This window comes from Chaetura pelagica, unplaced genomic scaffold, assembly GCF_000747805.2.
Source record: "Chaetura pelagica isolate M959 unplaced genomic scaffold, ChaPel_1.0 scaffold222, whole genome shotgun sequence".
NCBI classification, from domain to species: domain Eukaryota; kingdom Metazoa; phylum Chordata; class Aves; order Apodiformes; family Apodidae; genus Chaetura; species Chaetura pelagica.
In genome coordinates this window covers 5668162-5694267 of record NW_009952711.1, presented here as the reverse complement: position 1 = coordinate 5694267, position 26106 = coordinate 5668162, and the positions used below count along the sequence as shown (strand labels likewise).

Sequence of the window (26106 nt, the reverse complement as noted above, 5' to 3'; positions counted from 1 at the left end):
CCCCCCCCCCCGCCACACACCCAGACCCGAGCTCATCCTAAAGCCCAAAAATTAGGGCCTCAACAGTGCTCTAATATTGGGGCAAAAAAACGAAAGGCAGACAACAGGCCTTGTTAATAAACAATGTAAAGGAAAGGTCAGAATTTCTTACTTGAATTTTATCTAAGCTAGCAATTTAAATGTTGTTTTCATTGCTTACATGATTGAGAAACAAAAAAGATGTCATGGCACCCCCAAGGAACAGCAGGCTTTGAATGGCTTCCTGAGGGAGGTACCTTGCTCACTGCAGTTGCACTACATGCTTGCTCATCAATACAGTATTAAAGCACTTTCCATTAACGTGCTAAAAAGCATGTCATGTTAATTCACTCCCTACCAAATTTAGGAAAAATGCATGCATGTGAACATGAGCAAGGAAGTATAGTCATATGGAGGTTTGTTCAGGGCTTTGTTTTAGCATACATGTTTCTATATATTAGAAAAGTCAAAACCAGTTGAAACCATCTACAAAGCCTTGCTATATTCTTACTTTCATATTTTTATTATCCATGCCAATTAGTTCTGCTGCACATAAAGGTATTTTCTATGCTCAAGATTATCACTAATGCAGAAGTTGTTGCAAATTACATCTTTTACTATACTTCATAGTCAACATGAGTCCATTTATCACTGTCCACAGTTTACTAAATAAGGTCAAAAGTCAGCAGTGTTCAGTTCCTCACTCTCCACTGTGCACTTACTTCAATACGTCTTGAGCAACATTTGCTCTGACCACAAACATTTAACAACTTTGAAATACTTTGCCCTGTTACTTAAAAGACTGAATTTAAACCCATGTCCTTAGCAGGGAAAGATGACTTCTGCTGAGGAACTGCCATCAAGTCTGACCACTGAGCAAAAGCCATCTCCTCCTCGGCCGCTCTGCGCAAATCCTGGCAATCCAGTGTTCTCCTGTATGCTGGACCCCAAAACACTCATGACCAATGGTTCTGTGACAAAGCCTCAGGTTTTACTCTTTAAAACAACTTCAAGTGAATATGGTGCTATACCAGCTGTCTCACAGATGGTACCCTGTACTTACCATCCAGTGAGTCACACCTTTTCAAAACTCTTACTCACTTGTGGGTTATTTGAAAATAACTCTTTAAACACTGCCATTGACAGAAACAGGGTATGTGACAACATGAATTTCCAGAACACTCTGTAAAAGTGCATCTCTATCTTTTTGTCATAGACCTAGACTAGACATTTAGCTTTAAGAAAACAAATCTGACTGACTTCAGTACTTCTGGGAATAACTGTCAATATCCAATTTATTTTGGTTTTGCTGGTTTGAATAAGATGTATCAAAAAGGATGTAGTCCATTTGATGATACAGTTTTCTCATTCAGACCTAAGCCCATAAAAATAAAACTTTTGGAACTGCTATCATAAACGTGGATCTCTATTTTTATTGAAAACGTTAAGCGCAAGAGGTGTTGACATGAAGGTTTCTTTGTCTTAAAGTATTTTCTGATTTTAAAACTTAAAGTCTGTTGCCACATTTCTATTTCGCAGGACAGTAATATCAACATAATGCATATGACTGTGTATGGTATACACACCATCAGCTCAGGTCAGAAGTTTAACATCCATTTGCTCCCAATATAATCAGATGAAACAGGCAGATACTGTTCATGCCACTGAGCACATTTAGTTCCCTACCCTTTAAAGAAAGCACTGTTTCTACTTCATAGCAGGAGAAAAAGGTGTTTGTCTACATCAAAAATAGCCTTAATTAGCTGTAACAAATCACTCCAACACAAACAGCATATATAGATGTATACAGATTGTTCTGGATCCAAAACAGAAGATCAGAAACTTCAAAGGAGTGTCTGCTTCTTTGCATTTTCTTTTTCCCATTGCCAGTGTCTCCCTTCCTTACCCGTCACTTCCCCTCAATAATTACATTAAAGAAAATAGCCATATTTTGGCAAGTACACCATTAGACCCAACTGAGGCACTAAAGCTCCTGCACTGTCCTTCTTCCAGCTGCTATAAAGGAAGCATTTTCACCCCCTTCCATTGCAAAGCAGTAGGTATCTGTAGGAAAGAAGGAACATTTCTGACTCACCTCAGCACTTCTCTCAAGACTCTAAGTAAAGCAAGTGGAAGCAACACCTGCCACCTTCTCCCTGTTCCAAGAGTGTAAAATTTACACAGAATAACATATACCTGCATAACACATTTTCTGCTGAAGACAGAAATCAGTCATAAATGGTATTTAGTGCTACAGAAAGGAGTGTAGTTGAATTTAGATAGAATGCTCAACAAAACAGAACCACTTCAAGTCCAGTGTTTCAGACTGTCACAGTAACACAAAGGCTAACACATCTATACAAACAATACAGTTCTAAATTACATTTTTCCACTATCCAAAACAGGTGCAGGACTTCAAAGCATGGTGTCACGTTTTATATAATTTTACAACATCTGTAACCTTACCAGGATGTTCTCGTTTCTGAGAATCTTTAATCACAATAATATCCCTGAGATACTGGCAGATATCAACAAAGTACAAATTAAAACACTAGCTCTAGAAAAAAAAATATATTCTCAAGTAAATAACAATGTTTTTGTTTTAGAATATGCTTTCCAGTTACAGTTTAAGATTGCTAATTGTAGTAAGATGGAAGAAGTAAGTCATATTCATTGATAGGACCATTTTTCACAGGATTAATTTACTATATACTACAATACAACACTAAAGATTTATAATTTTTCCAATTACCTTGTTTGGTCAGCCAAAAAGTTGTTTCAAAGTAGTCTGAAAACATTCAATGTACATTACTTAATGTTAAAAAGCATGTTCTCCTTGACATAAAACCTACCTCTATGCTCCCAGGTGGCGGTTTTCCAAATTAGATGCCTGAATTAGAGTATCTAAATTCCCTGTCTTAGTTTCAGATGTGCCAAACACTATGAACAACAGGAAGAAAGCTTATAACCATAACCATACAACACACAACTGTTCCATCTTTGGTGGAGAACAGAATAATAAGAAGTTAACAGATGTTGACTATATGGAGCTACTGAAGTTGTTTGAAAAACATTATCTAGATTCAGTAGATATTTCCAGATAATTTAGCTATGAGTCACTTTAAATCAAGTACCAAAAGCATTTTAATATTCAACTCACTAGTATTTCCCAGAAAACAAAAATGTATCAATACATATATAATATATTTAATCTTATTTATTATAATACTACACTTTCCAAAAATAGTTATTCATATATCCAAACTTTTACCAATTCTGTAGGTGTTCAGAACGAAACAGAAAACATACTGAAGAGAACTCACATTCCTTCTCATACCCTCCAAAAGGCCTCCCTGTCAAAATGTTCCTTTTTTTAAAATACATATTAAGAATCTTGTGTTGTTCCATGAAGTAGGTGTCGAATCTTCTCAGCATCTTTTTCTATAGTTTTATTTTTAGGATCAATCTTGAGAGCTGCTTCATAATCCTGGAGACCTATTACAGATACATTAATAACAATGTCAATCAATAATGCAAGAACATCTTCTTCAGCAACTAACTGGAAAGAACTGCTCCCTAGTCGAATGCATAAAGTATTGATCTTGAGTTTTACTGTTGGGCAAGATGGAATCAGAATTACACTAGGTTTAACTTCTGACAGTAAATAAATTTAAATTCTGTTTCTGTTATTTTGTAAGACATTGTAGTGGAAACACCCTGCTGCACAAACATTTCTGGGTGTTGAAACATGAAAACAGAGCCTCTTCATTCACATACACACACACATACACTTATATATGTGTGTGTGCATGAGGGGAGTGTTCCAAGTGTGCTGCAGAACAGCTAAACAGAAATTACTTGCATGTCACTATAAATCCATGTGCATTTTTTCACAAAATCAAGGTCTCACCTTCAGTATATAATTCCAGCTGACAAAATGCTGTTCCTCGTCTTACATATGCTTTTACTCGAGCGCTCTCATTATCAGGAACTGGTGGTGTCAGCAGTTCTAGTGCCTTCACAAATGAAAACATCCAAAATATTCAGAGGAAGATTTTCCACAACTCTCTTTTTTTCTCATTTAAACACATTTATCTTATCTAATTACTATTACTATACAGTAACAAAATAACCATTCAAATAGAAATAGAAAACAACTCTTCACATTTAACTAAATGGTCTGCATGTCAAGTCATAAAGAATTGTGTCTGTCACCCCATGGTTTGCTAAATACAGTTTAATTGCCATAGCTAAAAACTTACAAATACTATATTAAATGTTTATTGCAGTCAAATATTAAATTCTGTCTTCATAAATGATATTACATACCATGCTACAAAAAAAAAAAAAAAAAGGCAGCCCTAAAAGAGCACATATGTTGTAGCAGTAGCTACTATAAAAAACAAATTTAAAGCTTCAAGTACTTAGTAGATCAAAAAATAAGAATTCTGGGAAGACTTTATCCAGCTTATTCAGGTGCCGTCTGAGATCACTTCTCTCATTGCACAAAAAAATGGCTATTAAAACATGTCTGGTTTGTCTGGTTTTTTTTTTAAGGCATCCTCCTCATCAACATCACGTGTTTGTTTATTACTTTCCCATAAAATGAAAAACACCCAAACATATATAAAAGGTATCTGTGTATATTTTCTTTTGTTTTCTTTTCCTGCTAAAAGTTATCTTTTTCTCAAGTGTATATATTGCTGCAATATTTTACCTGTAAAGAAACATGTCCTGAGTCAAAATATTTGTCCCAAATGTGTGGGAGCATGGTATGAGTTGGTTTTGGTTGTTGTTTTGTTTTGTTCTAAATTTCTGGAAGTTCATTAATCAACCACTATCAAATCTTAATATTTCACCATAGCTTCATTATATCAATTTTTAATTTAAAATTTTTGAATCACACTAATAATTATTTACAGATCTGCTTGAAACAGAAGCAGAACAGTTACAAATCACACTCATGTACAAGACGACAGTCTGAGAACCTACAGACTTATACCTTTGAGGAATCTTCAATAGCTTTATGTAAGTTTCTCAGCTTGAGGTGGCAAGCAGCACGATTCAGATAGAGCAGGGGAAGCTGATTGTTTAGCTGCACTGCAAGGTTGTAAGCATTTACAGCAGCAAGATAGTTTCCTGTTGCAAACATTTTGCTAAGGAGAAAACAAAAAGAGAAACACACACTTTAAACAATATGTCACAACATAAATATCTACTTACTGTTAACAATTCATTCTCAAATTTGTGAAGTTTTAGCAGCTTTTTCTTGGAAATTGCCATTTCTAGCCTTTCCTGAGAACAACATAGCTGAAGTTCAGTTAAACTTTATGCTGACAACATAGCACACAGACACACAACAAAACCAGTCACTGCTTAAAAACAGTGAAGAACAGTAAGAAGTGGACACATCTGTGCAACACAGGACTAACTTTAAAAGCTACGTGTCTGGTTATGATTGCCTCATCAAACCTTTCTGTATAACACAGCTATGTAAATGTACCAATAATTTTATTAAACTTCTTAAGTTTGTTTTAGACAGATATTTAACCTCTAAATAAAAAGTACAAATGAAAGGAAATCCACTTAGGTATAACACTGCACTGACTTAACTGTCCTCATACAACTGTCCTCATGCGTTACATGTTGACAATGATTTTGTCTATCAAGAGCTTCAGCAATTACATCTCACAACTTGGTAAGATGCAAACCCTGTGAGCTGTCAATAAATTCTCTGCTATGTAGACGTTCATCATCTGCTTTGAGGATAAATAGAAAATACCAAAACTAAACAACTGACACACACTACATAACTAATATTTCATTGTAAATACACGTTCAAGTGGAATCTGTCTTACTTTCCTTTGTCCTTTAACCAATCTGGGTTCTTCTCCTCTTCTTTTAAATCTTCCAGCTCAGATAAATCAGCACTTAAGGTTCTTCGAGCTTCTGCTTGTTTACATAGCCACTGTAAATACACAATGTGCAAGTATTCTTTCTGAAGGAAAACTCAAATCCAAAACAGGATTTTGCTTTCATATCGTCACTCACCCCTACCAAAAGAATTCTATTCGCCACTTATTTTGGACAGAGAGAAATATTTAATAATGTCAAATATAAAGAACTTCCAAGTTTCTCCAAATATTTTATTGCTATGTGAGAAGGTTACTGCATGACTAATACATTTTTGTTTGTTTTGGAACTCCCCCAATTACTCTGTGTGTTCATTTAATAGAGCTCAAAAGAGCCAACTGTGAGCTTCTTTTTAAGAAGACAGAACTTAAAGAATCTTAAATCTAAGAGTAAAGACATTTCAAATTAGGTACTTAAGGGAATAAAATTAATATTGCTGCTTTTTTTTTTGTTTCGTATTCTCTCCCAAAAAAAGGAACATGCCATTTATTACTTTGCACAATCACATGCTTGGTGAAAATAATTTTTATAGGTGCTTATTTAAATCTTAATTTAAATAAGACTGCCTTACTTGGAAGATAAAAGTATTGTACAGGTTACATTCACTGGACAGGGGTAACATTCAGGTAACTGAATACACAGTAAATTATATGAAGCCAGTAAGAAGCATCATACGAAAACAGAGGGCAATCCTTACCTCCTCCTCTTCTGCAACACGAGACTCTCGCAGAGCTGTAGGAAAAACTCGTGCTGTAAAGTTGACTTCAATTGTAGCAGCAGACCGAGGAGCTGGTAACTGTTCTTCTTTTAAATTGTCTGAAAAAATGCTGCAGGAACCATGACCTGGGAAAAGAATTGGAGTACGGGAAATGAAAAATGAAGCAAAAGAGATTTTTCTGGTTTTCTACCAAAGTCCAAAGTATACCTAACTTAGAAATTCTGCACATTAGAACTAAGGCTCTAACAGCTTGTTCAAGAAAATGTTTGTTCCTGCTGCATCATGCCATCTATTTACTGGGTACATTATCATCTGTCACAAATTAATTTAAGCTCCTCTTACACCACCATCTCTGTCACTTACATGATTCTCTGACAAGGCAACTGCAAAAGCTAAAAATAACCTTATCAAAACAAACAAAACAAAAATGAAGTATTTTCTTTTGGTTTAGTCCCCCAAATTTTCTCTCTGTGGGGCCAAGTCATGGGATAGAGGGAGCAAAAGGAGAGGGCATATTTCTAGGAAATCCAGCAGTTAGGTTTCCTCAGGTAACATGAACTCCACCCTCAAAGAGTCTGCATTACAATGTCAGAAAGGCTTTCTGGTTTACTTTTCTAAAGCTTAGAAAAAAACCTGCCCTTGTGTTTCCAAAGACTTCAAACAAAGGCTAAGAACTCACTTGCTTTAGCTCAATAAAGTGCCTGAAAATAAAGACACAAAAACAACTGCAAACTAAAATAATCGATTTAGTATTATGAGGAAAGGCTAAGAGACCTGGGGCTTTTCAGTCTATACCCACACTTCCAAGAATTACAAAATACACTCCAGTAATACAACCTTTAGGATGTTTGAGCCTGGACTTAGAAGTTCCTTCATTAGGAATCCTAGTTTCATTATTTTTTTCCTTTTTCTTCTCCTTCAATTGCTCTACTTCTTGATGCAGTTCCTCTTCTTTTTGTACTCTCTGTTTCTCAGCATCTTTTTGCTGTTTTCTCCATAACTCCAACTCCTCAGTGACCTTCTGCCGCTCCTTTTCTTTCAGAGCTTCGATCCTCTTTCTTTCTGCTTCTTCTAGCTGTTTGAATTATAAACCAATGAGATATGTAACATCTGACAATAAGAGGATGACTAAGTAAAAGTTACCCTTACCAGATTCATGTCCCAAGCGTAGTGTCATCATTAATGTGATCAGACAAGCAGAGTTAGGAAAGATGCTTAAAAATTATGTGGAGAGTAAAGATTTCTGATAAGTTTTAGAAGTCATCTCTTGTAACTATCTTGCTACCACTACCCAGGTATGATCCAGACACATTCAGAAATAAATTTTACATGTAAACAGTGAAAATCCTAGCCATATTCCAATCCTGATCTCTAGAATACACAGAAATGTGAAATATATGGCTTCATTTGCATACACTGTTTCATATTTCCCCTCTTCTCTTTGAGACTGAATGGATACAACAGTGCTACTAAAGTAAATCACTGCAGCTCATTTTGGTCCAAATTTTTGCAATCTTAAAATATCATTCTACTTTTAAAAATCCTTTTAAGGAAAAATGAAGTGACCAGACTAGTCACATCAAACCTTTGAAGAATGAATCTCAAAATACACATAAAGGGCAGAACAACAAAGATATATAAACACAGAAGGTATCACAGCAAGTCTGATGCAAAACATAACTATGAATATGTAAGAATATTTTTTTATAAATCAGTTATTTTGACAGTGCCAAATGACTAAACTTGTGCACTGATGGAAAGGCCACAAAAATTTAGTTCTGCAACATGCATGTAGTTTCCTTTCAACTGACAAAAATATTAATTCCTCACCAAAAAAAATTTTTAGTATTACTAATGGAAAATAGCCATTTATAAGTAATAGAATTGAATCATGGAATCATCCCGGTTGGAAGGGACCTTGAAGATCATCAAGTCCAATCATACCCTAAATCCCCCTACCATAACCTAATTTACAGGTTCAGTGCTTAAATCATGTCACTAAGCACTATATCTACATTTCTTTTAACACTTCCAGGGATGGTGATTCTACCACCTCCCTGGGCAGCCTGTTCCACTGTCCAACCACTCATTTTTCTGTATCATTTTCATATTTGGTAGTAGATATGTTTTAAGTTCAAAGAAATAACAATGTTTAGCACCACTGTAAAAAAAAATAATTGGTACTTTTCATATTTTTAAGGGACATCTAGCTAAGCAGCTGCCAGATTAGTTGGTCATTGCTTACATGTATGTGTCTTGTAGAGTTCCTTCTACACTTACCTTCATTGTGGCCTCCAAGGCATATTTTCTGTGTTCCTGTTTTGTAACTTTTTTTGCTTCTGCCTCCTCTTTTGCCTTTTCATGGGCTTGTAAAACAGCATTCTCTCTTATATATTGCAGTTCCTCCTTGCTAGCTTAAAAAACAAGTTGTAACTATTTTAATGATTTAGGCCTGAAGTTCTACAGTTATGTACCATATTAAAAAAAACTGATTCCTTTTGTTACTTTGCCTGGGGAAATGCAACACAGTTCAAATTCCATAAAACAGTCAAGCCCATGTTTACAAAAGAAAAACTAAGATTTGCTTACACAAAATGTAAATTTTACAATAAACATTGTTTTCTTTTGTGCCCACTACAGCACCTAGTTGTTCTTTGTTTTCACACACGTTCTATTTTTGGCAATGAACAACAAGATTTAATTTAGCAGGTATTAAGCAGAAGTTTCTTATTCCTTATTATAGTTTGCAAAGTTTTGGCACAGTTTGGGTTTCTTCCATGCAACCTAGTCTTCACAGGAGAGAACTTACCATTTACTAGAGTTAGGGAATCCCACATGGCAACTTCTTTTTTATACAAAGTGAAGAAAATGACTCCATTTCCAATCTTTGCTGTGCTATTTGTGTCATCAATAGGTGCATATAAAATGGCTTCAAATAAATAGGGAGGGATGCTTACCTATAAAAATATAATTCATGCTTACTAATATTTACCATTTTAAATTAAATCTTAACTGTTCAAAATGCTCAGAACCAGGACACAGTAAGCCTCATGAACACATGCTACTGATAAAACTAATTTTCTTATTTGCAGTATGGAAATCATAAAGAAAAAAGATAAAAGCAATTGAAAATGTTGGTTTTTCAGCACTGCAACAGAAACCGTGGGCCTCAAATTTAGAATTATTATTTATAAGCAGATGTGTATAATGCAGGCACTTTATGAGAGAAGAGGCAGCTGGCACCTGCTGAGTAGCAAGGGCGTTAGTACCGAGAAGAAGGAAGAGTGGTAAAGCTGTTATCTCTAGTTCAACAGGTATTTAACAGCCGGCAGCGTACAAAGAGAGATTATAGATTAAATATTATAACAGATAACAAACTTGACAGCGCTGCCGGGGTGCGTTAGGCGTGGGATTTAACGGGGCTATCAAGCAAGGCCCAGCCACAGGCGCCGGGCACACCGGCCTCACGGCGGGACACAAGCCCGGCGAGACGAGCGAGGGCCCCACCTTCAAGTACCGCTCGGTGCAGAAGATGTTGTCGGGGGTGGCCCGCAGGCCGCGCAGCGGCAGTGAGAGGTAGAGGGCGGCGGGGCTCTGCCGCCAGCGGCTCTCGCCCAGCCACACCGGCATTGCCGTTGCCACGGCCGCTCACCGGTTGCTAGGGCAGCGCCGCTTCCGGCGCCCGCCGCGACACTTCCGGCCCCGCTGCGCCCGGGAGGCGCCGCGCCAGGAAGGGATGCGCATCAGTCTGAGCTGCTAGGAGAAACTGTTACCGCTGTGGAGTGATTTAGCGACACAGCGGAACTTGCAAATGTCCTCTAAAAGCAATCAGGTCCTGCTGGCAGCTCTGTGCCTTTGCCTCGCAATATTGTCCGTTTTGTTGCCAAAAACTTAGGTAATTTGCACATGGTTGCTCAGCCTTCCTCAAACAAACATCACACAGGATCTGCCACCATCAAGTCTAGTGTGTAGCAACTGCTTCCAGGGAACATGGATTGAAGCAAGCAAACACATCTGGATAAACGTTGAGGTACATTTAAGCTCCTCAAAAGTATATAATTACTTAGAACTATTTGGAAAAAATCCCAAACCAAAAAGTCTAGTTTTACTCCTTTCTTTTAAAATATAATAAAAAAGAGTTAAACATTATACACATTAGCTAAGATTTCTGATGTTTATCACTGAAGATGTAATATTTTATGTTCTACTATCTATATTCCAAAGCAATGTTCAAATAGTACTGGTTACTAGGTTACTATTTAGGTGTGTGTGTGTGTGTATATGTATATATGTGTCTGTATCTATAGATGTATGAGTAGATACCACAGAGGTTTAAAAGTTTCAAAGCAAGATATCCATCATAACTGATAGGATTTGATTTCTGGGTTATTCTCCACACTCAACTCACCCACACCAGCACCATCTGGATAAATGCTTGCATGGACTGGGATCTAAGAACTGAATTCAAACATACATGAGCATTCAAACATACATGTGGAAAAGAGATTTAACTGAAAGTCAAAAACGTGTTAGGTATTTTTAGCACGTGTAACTACTTTTTTTTTAAATAAAAGCACAATGCAGGATTGGTATTTTCAGACTTACAGTGGGATCTGCACCATGGCATGAGGAGTGTTGGTCAGTGGTGGCAGGCGAGAGCTCTGTGGTTTATAGCTCTGAACCTGGACTTAAACCATGATGTCTCCATACACAGACTACTATTAGTCTAAGAAATTCTAAGAGGAAATTAAAATGCAAAAAAAATAAACCTGAGGAAAGATTCTCCTGTGAGAACACAACTGTTTGTTTTGAACCTGTCTTATGTTACCTCGATTTAATCTTTTAGCTGTCCATATTGAAGACAAACTTCACTCAAGTGCAGACAAGGGCAAAACAAGGAAGTTAAAAGCACCCTTCTGTGCCATTCCGTTTTGTATAGACCTTTCTCCACACCAATATAAGTTATTTTTTTCCTAGAAAGACTCTTAGCTTACTTACATTTATTTTACATACCTTTATCTCCCTTGCTGACCTTCAAAGCTTTCCCACTTCTACTATATTGAAAAGGAGAGGCTGAAGCTGCACACAGTACTCAAAATCCTATTTGCCTGCTACCTAGATGAAATAATAGAAGAGTTGGGGGTTGGAAGGGGTTGTGTTTTATTTTAAATCAGGAGTTCAAATGGCAGCATTGGCTAGAATTATTATAATGTAACAGTAACTCAAATCCTACCAATTCAGAGTGCAGCTGTTGTCATCCAGAATGCATCCTTCACTTGTGGAGAGGTCATTCCTGGACAATAAAAGCCTTAGATTTCTTGAGTGCTGGTCTTCTGCTAATGCCTTGGTCATCCAGGTGTCATTTTTAATTTAATCACAGAGAATATACTGAAATGAAGCAGCTTATTATTTATTCCTGCCAGAACATACCATGTGTACACACTTTACAAGACAGGACACAGTTCTGGTTACTTGTATTTGGTGTTCTCAAGTTACACATTAACAAAAAAGTCTTATTTACTTAAAAGCTAGAGCTCCAACGGAAAGGTATGTATTTAACTTGTAGGAGACACAGTAAATGTCACTAACATTTCTCTAAGTCAAAGTAAGAGATTTAGCTGCTGAAAGACACAGAAGGAACCAAGCAAGGTCTTGGATCAACTTTAAAGGTGTGGTACTAACATGTATCTGCAGAACACTACCCGTGCCACACACATTCCATGCTGCTAGCTTCCTTGGACAAATGAGTGAGCTCTCACTATGACACTTTTGCAAAATAAGCCAGAAGAGAGGTCCACTAGGATCTTTCTTTTGTTGGCACTAACTTACCAGTCAAAAGTGCAAGAAACTTTGTACTGAAAGCAGAGAACATTTTCTCTGGAAAACTTTATTAATAAACTATTATCTCCTGTACTATAAAGAATGGAGATTCATATTTCAGTCAAATTTTAATAATAATTCTAATACTCTGGACCTTCCAGTTGTTAATACATACATATATCTGTTCCAGGGGTTATTTCATTTCCAATGGCTTCAGAGGAGGGAAAACAATCCTTTTAAATAGTTTACATTTTCTTATCTTTAACATAATAACCTTTTTTTCTCCCATCTTGTCTAAATTCTCCTTAATTTCTCTCATTCCTCTGTATTTTTTAGGAAGAGCAGGAACAATTTATGAGATGCTACTTATTTCAACAAACAGTTCTGCATGTATGGATTGGGGTGACCCACATCAGTGGCTTTTAAAAATTACTGTTAAGGCACTGATTTGGTATTGGTTATTTCTAGCATTTCAACAAACAGGAATAGCTTAGTAATAATCCTATAAATTAGAATAAAGAATTATTTGCACAATCTCTTTCCAAGTGCAGAAAGCTCTTAAAAATAATGCATCCAAATACCTGTTCAGCCAAATGGTGCCTGAGCCTTCCATCCTGTATGAAAGAAACATGGTTTATGTGCAAGACTTCTTCTAATCTGCTTTGAAGTTACTTCAGACTAATGCCTTTACAGACCAGAAGACGTCTCCAAAAGAGCCAGGAGCTGTCTTTCCTGAACAAAACAACTTCATACTGTTTCTTGCAGGATTATGCCTATCCAAATGCATTCTCACAAGCAAAACATCAGAAGAGTGAATCTAGGCATTATATCATCTTCATAAAATGAACAGGCTACTTCCCCACAAAAATTATCTTTATTTTAAAATAAACTGAAACCAGACAACAGAAAGCAATAAAGTTACATACAGTACCGGACAAAATCTACCACACACATTTTCCAGGAACACTTGACTCAGATTCTGATATATGTTCTTCTAAAAAGTAAAATATCACATTGTTATTAACAAAAAAAAAAGTAAATGTCAACAATCTTAATCAGCTTATATTTTGCATTGCTTGGATGGCAGTAGATTGGTAACTTGGCTCTTTCAACTCATCTTTACACTGAAAGGAGAATGTGGGCAAAAAATCCAGGTCAGAAGGCCCTAAAAACAGTGTGTGTGTTTTAAAGGCCATATACAAAAGCTTGGAGAAGAGACTGCCTTTTAAGTAAAAACTCATCAACTCCATATTATTTCACATTTCAGAAAAAAAAAAAAAAAATCAAGGCAAAAAAAGAGAATAAATATACTAAAAGCTTGCCCTCCTTAAATTATATGGAAGTTCAGACTCAGACCATCCTTCAGAAGATGAGCGTCTAGAACAGACACAACCACCTCTCATGACTCCAATCCCATACTGTCCTCAACACAGCAATTCCTGAATTACAGTGCACAAACCTCAGAGTAAAAAGGTGGTGTTGGATCACAGAGTATTTTGAGGCAGAAAGTTTTTTTGACCATAAAAATTGAAAATTAATCGCACAGGGCAAACAGTACAAAAATAGGTGTTCCCTGTGATGTTGGGATAAGATATTTCTGAACCAGGAAATTAAGGGCAACATTGAAGACTTTAAGCTATAGGCAGCACCTCTAAGGGGCTGAACACCATTCAGTATTAATTACCTCAGAACTGATGACACGTAACACTAAGACAATAAAGGGTCCCTTTATTTCTATATAAAGCATAAACCAACAAGAAATCTGAGGAGTTCCATACAAAGGAGCGAATGTGTGTAACTCAAGATGTAGTGTAGGATAGTTATATTGCCTTAAGAGTTCTGCTAAGTACACTTAATTTTCCAGTTTTAAGGAAGAGTCTATTCTAATATAGAAAGCTTCAGACAAAACTCAGTAACTGCAGAATAACTTTAAAATACATCCAGTTCTACATCCTTCTGCATGTGTCTAATCACATTCAATAGATAAAAAAGTTCCATGTTTTGTAAACCAAGTAAAGAGTGTTAGGATAGAATTTTCACACCCATGAGCTTATTACCAGATGTTCACCCATTTGTCAGTGGATAGTATTAATAAATTCATACTAACAGTTATGGCAACAAGATGACAATGCACGTAAGTGCTGTGTGTTCTGAAAGGTAGTAATTTTTAATTACCATTAATTGCTACCATCTATCATACCTCATTCTATGCAAGATACCACAGCAGCTACCAATCCATAAACAATAATGTTTCATATACTTCATAGAGTAGCTTAAAACACATCATGATATGAAATAATTTGTATTACATAGTAATTTAATCCCTGGCCACAGGGTTAATGTTGGACAAAGTCTGGAAACTTTTTTCCAATTTGAATTACATACATTAACTTTGCCACACACCACAGCACCAATGCATGTATTACTTCAGACATGCTCTAATTTAAAAGCTAAACAAAAAGAGTTGTTGCAAAAATACATGTCACCAATGTGGAACACATTCAAGATTGTATAAAAAGTACTGAACTGATATCCCAAAACAGGTATATTTAAGCAGTACATAAGGAAAGATTAGTTTTAATATGAAACAGTCATTTAAGTCACATACAACATGATAAGAAGCATGACTTCTATTTTTTTTTTAATGTTACACCAATACTTTTACTGCCAGGCAATGTTTATTTATAAAATGAAAGGGTTATTTTAATGCAGATGTGTTATTGTACTAAGTTGGCATAAAGACAAATGTTTAAAAGGTGCTACATTTGAACACCATCGATTTTGTAAAAATCTCAAACCATAAAAAGCATTTAACTTGCAAACATCATAGGCCCCAAACTGCAAACACTTTGAAAGGATCTTGACTATGTGCTTGCAGTTCCACTGACTTCGTTAATTCTTACATGCTTGAAGTTAAGCCTGAAAAATGTGATTACGAAACTGGTTCTTAGAAGAAAAACTCCAGAGGTCACAAAGTAAATTCTTCTTTGAGCAGGCCCTACAATCCTAATTTTGTTTTAAATACAGGAAACTGTATTACTTTCCTTTATTTTAACCTGAAGGTCTCAAATAATAATTAAGCCTCTAAACACCCTCAGAAAGTAAGTGTTAGTTTGATCACCTGAAAGAAGAGATTGTGGCACAGTTAACCTCCTTGTCTCAAGTTGCAGAAGGGATCAGTAAAAGAGCCAGAAACAGGATTCTTGATACCCAGCCTCTAGCCTATATGCAGCACTGTCACTCTGACACCAATAAAGCAAGTATTTTAAAGAGAAAATTACATACTTCCTCATTAAAACTGGTCTCTGGCAAAAGAAAACAGAACAACCAAAACCCTAAGTATTAAGGTCAGTTCTAGACAGCATTTACCTATTTATTTCAGCCTAGGGGGGGGAAAGAAAAAAAAGGAAATAAAAAAAAGGAAATAAAAAAAGGAGCTATTTAAAAAGGACAAAAGGACACAGGCATCTCCCACAAAACCGTTAAGGTTTGTAAGATTTACAAAATCTTTGCAATATTTTTGGTGTGCAGCACCAGTACAGTCTAAATCACTAGTAATGAAAGAAGCACATGGTAGTTCAATACAAATTGTTTTATGTAGAGTACTACAAAAAACCTCACCTATTCTAACAACCCTCCCTCCCACCCACCTTCTATAACTAATTTCTAAATCTAACCAGCTGATATTTTCCTAGTAGCTCACTAACAAAACATGATTGCTGTTTTTCCTGTGCATACTTGAACTACTACTAGCCAACACATTCAGAGAAAAAGTATAAGCCTCTCTCTAGATAAAAGAGTCCAGGTATGCCAAGAGCATAGGGCAAGCATATTGGCTGGGTGATTTTTTGAGATCCTAATTAGTCATATCTCTATGACCAGTGTGATAACATTTGGTTTTGTTGTTAATTTGTTTTTATTTGATACAACTGACATTTGCTAATGCCTTGAATATGTAGATTAATAAAAGCAGAAAAATTACTAGGCTACAAACCAAACATAGTACCAGTTTAGAAAAACTGAAATACATTATTAGAGTAAGTGTCACAAATACACAATTGAAGGCCTTATAAAATGATACTCCAGTTGATTTGAAGTTTGTAAGAACACAAATTCTGATGTCTTGCTAGCTAATACAAAAAGCACTTGCCTAACTTCATGTAGGGTTGAGGAAGAGACTAAGAAATACATGGCTATATTAAATACAACAACTGCTCCAAAATATTAAAACATTAATTGGACTTCTGAGAACAAATGCCCCCAATACCTTCTCACAACAGGAAGGGGGTATGGGAGTGGGAAAGCTATTGTGAAGAGCACATCTGGGTAACCATATCATCATTGGAGCTTTTGTTAAATTTTCACCAAGCAAAAATTTTTATTTAACTTATGTTGCTCCAAGTCTGAATCAGCTCCACTACCTTCACAGTGCAAATTGTTGCAAGGATGAAATTGATTCCTAGAGGAACAAATGTATCTCAGCAAGGTTTGGTATAATTTCTACTTTAAGTGACCAAAAGCAAATTCTAATAGTCAGTCAGTCATTAGGAAAACTACTGAATAATAGATCTCTGTAACAGAGGTTGTTGCTTAGCTATTTTTTGGTTGTTTGTTTTTAAATATCACACGTCTAACAAAACAATAACAGAGTCATAGAATGTCTTGTGTTGGAAGAGACCTCTAAAGGTCATCTAGTCCAACCCCCCTACAGTAAGCAGGGACATCTCACACTAGACCAGATTGCTCAGAGCCCCATCAAGCCTGACCTTGACTGTCTTCAGGGATGGGGTCTCCACCACTTCTCAAGGCAACCTGTTCCAGTGATTCACCACCCTCACATTAAGTAACTTTTTCCTAATGTCCAACCTAAATCTACCCTTTTCTAGCTTAAAACCATTAGCCCTTGTCCTATCATTACATGCACTTGTGAACATGTCTTCCTCAGCCTTCTTATAGGCCTCTTTCAGGTACTGGAAAACAAGATTAAGTTTAGTCTCTGTACTAAATAAAGCAAATAGTGATGAAAACAAAATACATGGATCTGCCTTAGACATTCTCTACATCTCCATACAGGAAATCCTCAAGATATGAATTGTGTCATTTACTCTCAAGACATTATTTCCTTTTTCCTGATGAGAGGCAAGACAAAAAACCTGGGCAACACAGCACTTTTCCAGTTAAGAAGTCTATCAAACTTTTAAAACATGGACAGTTATGTAGATCTGCACAGTATTTTCTAGGGAAGTATCACAGTAGAGCCCATTTAAAATCCAGTGCAATGGTGAACTAGCAAACAGGCCTTACTTTTTATCCATTAGCATAGCTTACGATAAAAACGATCTCTTTATATAGATTACTGTAGTCTATATAGGCCCCTACATCACTCATCCCCATAGACCTGAACAATGTATCATATTAAGGAACATGACTATTACCTACAATGCTTGACATATGATTTAATTGCTGATTAAGAACTAAGTTTCCATCACAGTGGTATTACAAGCAGAGTCTGTTATTGCAGTGCCACCTTTTATGAAAACACTTCTCTCTGCAGAAACACTAATTTTCAGTTGTATATGCAACTTTATCACATTGCTAAGGCTGAAGTCTTCAAGACTAGATGTTTCCCCACATTAAAAAAGGGGAAGGATTATTTCTGAGATAAAGAGGAAATTAGCCATATTAGAACAGATTTCTTAGCATCACACGTGAAGCTCTAGTACCATTCATATTTGTCAGTAAGATACAAAGTTTAGCAAAAAAGCTAAACAACTGATCATTTGCTCCTGATCTGAGCTAAACTTAATTGATGTGAAAGCTATGTTTTTCTTCACTCTAGACTTCTCACACCCTCACTGCAAGGCTGGCTGAGGGGGAAATTCAGCTTTAAGACTTTGCTGGCCAAATTAACTTGCAATTCAGAGCTTGTGCTGAGTATCCGCCATTGCCTTGCACCCTCCTCCATGCTAAACAGACTGTGTAAGCTCAGAAGGATCAAGCAGGCTCTAGTTGAGAGCCCCAGAAGATGGGCAGGGCTTTCCCTCCACGGGGTCATTCCCAATTCCCAGGCAGCACTGAGGCAGGAGGCTAGAACCTCAGTGAGACAGGATGAGACATGCAGGACTGCACAACCATGACAGAAGCAGAGACTGTATCCTGATGTATGTGCTAAGATAAATGAACTAAGGTTACATATCCAACCCTAATTTTGGTATTCTCTAGACTTAAAGCACTGGACTTCATAAACTGGATGTATTCTTTCTCCAATGTAGTAATATTTTGTAATTATCTCCAAGTATTGCAAAGACCTAACAAAAATCTTCAGGAAGTAAGCATTTGCTAAGAAGTCAAAAGAGATCATTGCCTTTTCAAGGAAATATAGATGTGTAAGAGTTAGCGGGTTTCATTGTGTTACTAAGCATGAAGTCATCAATTCTTGAATAGTGTGCTAATGCTTTACTTCAAAAATAGGAAAAAGCACGTGTTAAATCCTCTGCATTTACCCTAAAATAAACACTATTAGTGCTGCACATTGCTCCATGTCATCTCCATTATATTCAAAGAAAGGAAAGCAAGAACATCAGTAATGGATATTCACCCCCCAAAAAAATAAATGTAATGAGTACTTGCAAATATAGTACCATTAAAACAGAGCACTAAATGCTAGTGTTAGTTAACACATTAACTCTAGCAAATCACGGGCTATTCATGCAGGCACATTTTTGCCTTCAGTAACATTCTCAATGCACATCCTACTTCTGACCAGTTGTCAGTTATGATTTGCAGTTTCATCAGAAAAATAATTAATCCATCCTGTAAAACATTTGCACACATAAAACTAAGAGTACAAAAGCTGAGATGGAAGTTCATGAATGAAAACAGATCAGGGAAAAACAAAGATGACAGCAATCAAACACAACTGATTGTCTGCAGAAAGTGAAGTACCCAATTTGTAAGCAGATCTTGATAGCAAGTATTTCAGCCACCACGACCTATGCAGGTAGTTAGCCATCCGTATTCAAGGCAGGTGGTCCTGCAGTCTCTCTGGTACGCATTAACTGGACATCTTTGTCAGCCATGCAGGTATCACAACCCCACACTGCTGATGCTTCTGCTGTAAGAAGGCCATAAGCTGACTCAGTCATGCCTGTACAGATCCGATGAAACCACTTCTGACAAGAGGCTTCACACAGGATGGCATCCTGGTCATCATTAACTTCATGTGTACAAATTCCACATGGATAGACGGGTTCAGAGGATGAGTGACCATGGCGACTGGGATGAAGGGGTGTTTTGCTGCTCTTTTCAGAGTTGCATCCTTCAGCAGTACCTCGAGGCTGGCGGGACTTACTCTGAGTCCCATTTGAATGACCAGCATTTGTGTTTTCAGCACTATTAGAATGGCTATTATCCTGATTTACCACATTGTTTCGAGAAACATTTTTTAGGTCACTGTTACCTTGACTCACAATGTCCTCTGTCCTGTGATGATGCTGATGAGCAGCAGTGTTCTGGCTGGATGCTTTGATTGCACCTTGACTAAAGTCTTGCTTTTGTGCTGATGATTTAGTCTGGTTGTACGTGTTTGGTGGAGGAACAAAAGAATGGTTTGACTCTAGCTGAGAACTTGGGAAATTGGGATTGTTTCCAGGACCAAAGTTAGATGGCACATCAGGGTGAGGTATCTGACCAGAATGACCAAAGTTCTCACCAGGATTTGGTCTAAAGTGCTGACCAGGCATATTGACATTTTGATTTATTTGACCACCACTATAAGGTGACTGATTCCCAAAAGCTGGGTTATCATGTGGACCAAAACTGAAAGAGTGAGGTCGACTAAAACCCATTCCCACGGGGTTTTGAGGAATTGGATGCGGTTGATTTCTGAGGGAATAAGAACCACCATATGGCGAGGACACTCTGGGCAGCATGTGAGGTGGCATTCTAAAAGTGTTATAACCTCCAAAGCCAGGATAACCAGGATTACTAAAATATGGATTTCCTGAAGGTAGTGGTTTATAAGATACAGTATTATAGTTGTCATCAAATGGATTTGCAGCTACAAGGTGGTCAGAGCTTGGATTCGGTGGTGGAGCATATTCAGACGGAGGAGGAAATGATGATCCCTAAAAATATTTTAAATACAACATTTAAATTAGTTTTTGTATTTCCCTGCAAGACAGACCAACCGCAAAGGTCCTGGATTAGCAGCACTACTGCTAAAAGAACTGCTCAGCTGTTGTGTAAAGATCACCCCCTGTACCCTGCCAGGCTGTCTGAAATTTCAGTACAGAGGCAAGAGAGGAGTTTGGGCTCCAGATAACATGGTGATTTATAGTAATCCCAGTGTTTTAAAAACTGCAGTTGCACAACCATGCTTCTGAAAATACTACCTGATATGAGACTTGACTTCTATTTCTTAAGGAAAGCAATAAAACAGAAAGCCATGTGTCACTTAATGTTGAAAAGCAGATCCTAAGCATTTCCTTAGATTCCTTTTGGGTTCATTTTAATGAATATCTTAAGACACCCAATTCTATGAGGATATATAAACCTAATCTTACTATAACGCTGACAAAAGGTATGTAAAACATAGGAGTCAGCATGTAGGAATCTTGCATATTCTCTACCCTTATGAGCATTCTCTACCCTTATGAGCATTCAGTGATTGTGGACAGTCTGCAAAGCACAGCCATTAGGTACAAAACACAAGGATTTCTGGTTACAGAGCATAATCAAGTGTTTAATGGAGCCCAGAGGCTGTTTAAATGCCATCCAAGTGGCTATACAATTGAATTGCATTCTAGACTGGCCTGTAGGGAGCATACAGCTGGTTCACACTCATGCTAACTGCGCCCAAAGACAGCATTTCCTCCTAAATACTAATAAACTTAGACTGAACAATTTTTTTTCCAAAAAAACTTCTGCTATGCTGCAGATTTTGAACTTTGTAAGAAAAGAGAATAAACTCTTCTGCATGCCCTCGACAGTTACCACCATTCTAGAACACGAGGAAAGCTCCACCAAGAAAGAAGTCTGAAACCTTTAAGTTAATAAAATATTTCTCAGAGCAAGCTTCACCATGCCTACTTTAAAATAAAACAAAAATTAAGAAAACCAATACACATCTCAATGGAATCTGGACAGGCCTAATGGAGAGTGACTGTTTGACCTGCATAAATAAAACTACTCTCACTGGGCAGTACCAAATTAACATGTAACTCTAATTCAAAGCTGGATGAACACACAAAGAAAAATTCTGCAATACAGATACTTAAATGTTTTAGATGCTTTGTATGGAGGCTTTCTTTTCTGGAAACAGAAACTGTATAGAAATGTCATATTGCAGAGATTCACTGGAAAGGAACCAAACCTGCCTCACAGCTTTTGCCTGAAAATCACTTGGGGAATATGCCACGAGTTTGGTCAAAGCGTTAACAAACTGTACTGATCCATTAGTCCACAAACTTACACACATAAGACTAATATTAAGAAGAAAAGTAGTCTCATAGAAACTGCTCATGCTGTACAGATTTCTAACAAAGGCTACAAAGTCATTAAGAGAAAGTCTGTCTCAGAATCAAATCCATATGGTAAAATACCTCTTTATAGGTCTTTGGCAACCTACAGAGTTCAAAGTAACTTCAATGAGAGTAACTAGCATTATGAAGATTTCAGCCTCACAGTACAACTGAAATATTTTGTATGTAGCTGCTATTTGTGAGAGTAGATTGATATTCTGAGCAATGCAAGATAGTCATAACAGCAAACAATATCTGAGTGTGTTATTTATTAAGAAATCAAAGAAACCAAAGGGAATTTACCTGTGTATTTGCTTTGCGCTTTTTCTTATCAGGACTTCCAAGTTGTACTCCTGGTCCTCCTAACCCATCCAATCCACTGTCACCACCTAAAAAAATTTCAATCAGTGCAATACTGCATTAATTTTCTTACAGATTGTATTTTAAGTTTGCCTCTATCTGTCATAGTAACAGATGACTTTTAAAAATACTGAACTTCTGGTCCCTTACATTGCAAGTCCTTAAGGAGTACATAGCTGGTATACAGCTATCTTTTCCTATTACCACCTTAATGTCCAAGTCATGCTCATTACGGGTGGAATAAACATTTCCATTTATTTTATCTTTATCTGTCCCTTGGTTCGGAACATCTCCACTTCACCAGTTAGAAGTATTTCTTGCTCGCATAACGCATAAAACTTACAAAATAACTGCTTAAAACCATGCCCAAGATTCATCTCTGTACCAATATACAACAGCACATTACAATATGCCATGAAAGGAAAAGCAAACAGGAGTAGATCCATGAATGAAAACCACTGAAAACCTGCCATGATGTTTAGACAGATCTCCAGGTTATCAGACCTCAATTTCACTAAATGCAAGACTTAATCCAATAAAAAGACACCTGCCAAAAATGAGAGGAGCTCTAAGTGAACCTGCCCTACTCTGTGTAATGCTCACAAAATAACTGAGCACAGCTGCTCTGGCACAAAGAGACATAAAGAATGTTCATTTTATTGATCACTCAGTCAGACTTTATTCTGATCAATACAAAGACACACCTGCACTTCACCTGGGATGATTCTTCACCTTTGGTAACAGTGGGACAAGTCTCAAAGTTGTATAAATCATGGCTTTCATTTTTAAAACTCTAGTTAGACCACAGAAAAACACAAACAAACAAACAAACAAGAATCTAGCACATTCCTTAGTACCCCTGCTAGTCAGCCTTCATGGGGCTCAAGATTTGCCATCATATAGGAACACAAAGCAAACCCTGAGCAGAAGTATGAAAATCACTTTCTAGTGATATGAGAGGAGCACTTTAAGAACATCATTACATTAGAAACTGTATGCTAGTTCATTTTTACCAGGTCCATTATGATACTAGCTTATTTGCTAAATAAATAAAAAAATATAGTAACAGTATAGGAACAGTAAAAATCCAACCTAAAATGTCATGCCATTTGTTTAAAACTCATATTCAGAATACAAGTTAAAATTTATCAAGTTGCAAGCACAAGGCTGAACACATGGGTTTGTCTTTATTACTGAAGGCAACCTGAAGATAACTGTGAATTATCAAGAATATTATGCAAAGAAGCATAATGGTACAAAGTCACAATCATGTTCTCAAAATAAACTCAGACTTGAGCCTAGCGTATCATGGGCTAACCAACCATCTGAGTAACTAGGGATTACATTTTTTTAAAAGAGTTTTATTTGCCTTGATTTAGAATATAAAATCCTGCATGTACTTGGTGTGCTGTGAAGCACCACCACTGCATTAACTATGGATACTAAATAATCACAGCATAAAGAATGATGACAAATCTCCCTTAAATTTCAACTCTATAAATCATCTTCTCAATAAACTATGTGCTCAAAACTGTTCCTGCACTTTCCATTAGTTTCTTCTCCAACATTCCCACACACTTATCACAAATTCAGTGGGAGATGGTACTGTCAACAGAACTCCTCACAACTGCATGAAATACACCTCTGATCATGGTCCTGTATTCTTAATACATAAACAACATTAACCATTGATACATTACAAATATCCAGATTTCTTTCAATAAAGTCAACATTTAGCAGTACCTATTAGTAAACCTGAGATCAAGCAGATTACTGATGATCATACAAAAGTACTGTTTTAGTGTAGCATAAGTTAAAACTTTATAAAATTAAGTATAAATTCCCTCTTTGGAATACCAGTCTTCAAAAACATAAGCATATGGGTATCAGAATTCCAGTAACAAGTTCCACCAATTTCTGTGTGAATTAATTAGAGGTGAAGCCATTCATATGCCTAGGTTTGCAGGACTGCGTCCTACGTCTGGAAAGGTACAAAGCTTTTGTATTTTCAGTCTTACTGTGTGAGGCCAATGATTTAATTTAACCCTATGAATTTGCGTTTTCCATGTGGAATTTATAATGATTTAGTTTATACATGAAAGGAAACAGAATGTTAGTCCTAGCATACCTCCAAAAAAACATGAATAAGGGTCATTTTCAAGCAGCCAAAATAAACTTTCCTGAAAGTCACTTTTGCTACCTACCACACAGTATCATTAAAAGGTGTACTATGAATTTTGGAATGTTGCACTGAGGGTGCAAAAATTATTTCATTATTTGAGACTAATTATCCAGGGAAAAATACAATCTTTTTGATTGGGACATCATACTTGTAATGGATCTAGAGATACAAATACATACCTGATAACCTATTCCTTTATTAAATATCAGATATTCAGTATTTCAGCCATTTATATTTATGAAGAGGTAAGTCCTGTATTCTTTTTTACATCACACTTACACAAGATAGACATTTTCAGTGTTAGGAGAACTCCAGCTTGTAGTTTGGTTTCTACCTTAAGAGATTATGACCTTGCATGTAATTTATGCCATACAAGATACTGCAAATACACTATGGATTATTTCCATACTCACTGACACATCTCTGTCTAGGTTTTTGCAGGATGAATGCCAGAGTCTTTTTAAACAGTGCTTTAGCTCAGTTTAAAAAAAAAAAAAAAAAATGTTTTCCCAATAAACCTAAGTGGCTGGATAAACTTTTCATTATGGACAGAAAACCAAAAAGAGTCTAATTTCAACCAGATTTGGTGAGCCTATTCTGCGGCCCTGATACTGTAAACAGCTTTGATATTAAGCAGTAATCACATGGAACTCAGTGGGTAACTCAGGCATGTGAAACTGCATGTACTTAAATATTTGCAGAAACAGGGATTGAGAGTGAAGGAGTCTAATGAATCCCAGTCTCCCTTGTAACATTGCTGCATATTTTGATTCTCAAGGTTGCAATCCAGCTGTTACTAGAGCAGTTTTGGAAAAGCACACTGTAAATCAATGACAACCCGCAAAGCAGAATCCACACTTTTCCCCACTTACCCAACCATAAAAAAAAGCTTAAAACATCAAGAACAATAGAATTTCAAGGGCAAATCAGGAGATGAAGAGATGCAATAAATGGCAGATCTTTTTATTCTGCCGTGTTTCTCACCCAACTTGGTCACCCTGTCTTCCATGATTTCATTCAGAAACACATTTCTGTTTTTAAGGACTACAAGGGCACAAGCACCGCTGCACAGACTGATGTGCTACTGCCATTGAAGTCAGCTGCGCAGCCCGAGTCAGCAGAGATTTCTATCCTCCTCACACATTTCAAAGCAACGCACTTCAGACCTCACTAAAGCCATGCAACGCTGCTATTATTAAATTTCGACAAATTTTTCATATCCCAGAAAGAGAAAAACAAACCCCAAACTAGAATCAAGCACAAGAGCAAGACCAGGAGTAGAGAAGTGAACACTCCAAGTGTGATTTATGGGCTCTGCATCAACACTTCACTCGGACATGTGGCACTGCCGACGTCTTCCCTTGCACCAGCAGTATGCACGCTGCATACTAATGGCCAGCACATCCAGAAAGACACAACAGGCATAACCACGCACCCGCACGCCTCCACTCGCGGGCCACATCTGCGCGCAGAGCGAGCCCCGAGTTTTGCATATCAAGGCCCGGAGGCTGCGGGAGCCCGCGGGGCCCGGCCGGGCCTCACCCTGCAAACTTAAGGCGGCCCCCGCACCGCCC

General features: G+C 37.0%; 3 protein-coding genes across 3 annotated transcripts in view; 1 reads left to right on the top strand and 2 right to left on the bottom strand.

The window, feature by feature from the left end:
• Positions 1–850: 850 nt before the first annotated feature.
• LOC104385903 (chromosome unknown open reading frame, human C15orf65) lies at positions 851–1207 on the top strand. Its single transcript, XM_009994422.1, has one exon. It carries the CDS (start codon positions 854–856, stop codon positions 1205–1207), a length of 354 nt encoding a protein of 117 aa, XP_009992724.1. The 5' UTR covers positions 851–853.
• Positions 1208–3459: 2252 nt separating this feature from the next.
• DYX1C1 (dyslexia susceptibility 1 candidate 1) lies at positions 3460–10279 on the bottom strand. Its single transcript, XM_009994421.1, has 8 exons — positions 10157–10279; positions 9459–9606; positions 8930–9063; positions 7487–7724; positions 6629–6774; positions 5877–5986; positions 5021–5174; positions 3460–3513 (listed from the first exon to the last, which is right to left on the bottom strand). Exons 1-8 carry the CDS (start codon positions 10277–10279, stop codon positions 3460–3462), a joined length of 1107 nt encoding a protein of 368 aa, XP_009992723.1.
• An 8884-nt stretch (positions 10280–19163) lies between these two features.
• The window catches only part of PYGO1 (pygopus family PHD finger 1), a 20831-nt gene continuing 13888 nt past the window's right edge, over positions 19164–26106 (bottom strand). Inside the window, exons 4-5 of the mRNA XM_009994542.1 lie at positions 22294–22379; positions 19164–20595 (exon numbers count right to left, since the gene is read on the bottom strand). Coding sequence (XP_009992844.1) covers positions 19474–20595; positions 22294–22379 — 1208 coding nt within the window. The 3' untranslated portion in view covers positions 19164–19473. The remainder of the gene's footprint in view (positions 20596–22293; positions 22380–26106) is intronic.

Excerpts from the sequence above, each read along its gene's own strand:
- LOC104385903 (XM_009994422.1), top strand. The coding sequence starts at position 854 with ATGACTTCTGCTGAGGAACTGCCATCAAGTCTGACCACTGAGCAAAAG.
- DYX1C1 (XM_009994421.1), bottom strand. The coding sequence starts at position 10,279 with ATGCCGGTGTGGCTGGGCGAGAGCCGCTGGCGGCAGAGCCCCGCCGCC. Across the intron at positions 9,607-10,156 it reads GCACCGAGCGGTACTTGAAG|GTAAGCATCCCTCCCTATTT; the intron begins GTGGGGCCCTCG and ends ATATTTTTATAG. Across the intron at positions 3,514-5,020 it reads CTATTGAAGATTCCTCAAAG|GTCTCCAGGATTATGAAGCA; the intron begins GTATAAGTCTGT and ends TATCTGTAATAG.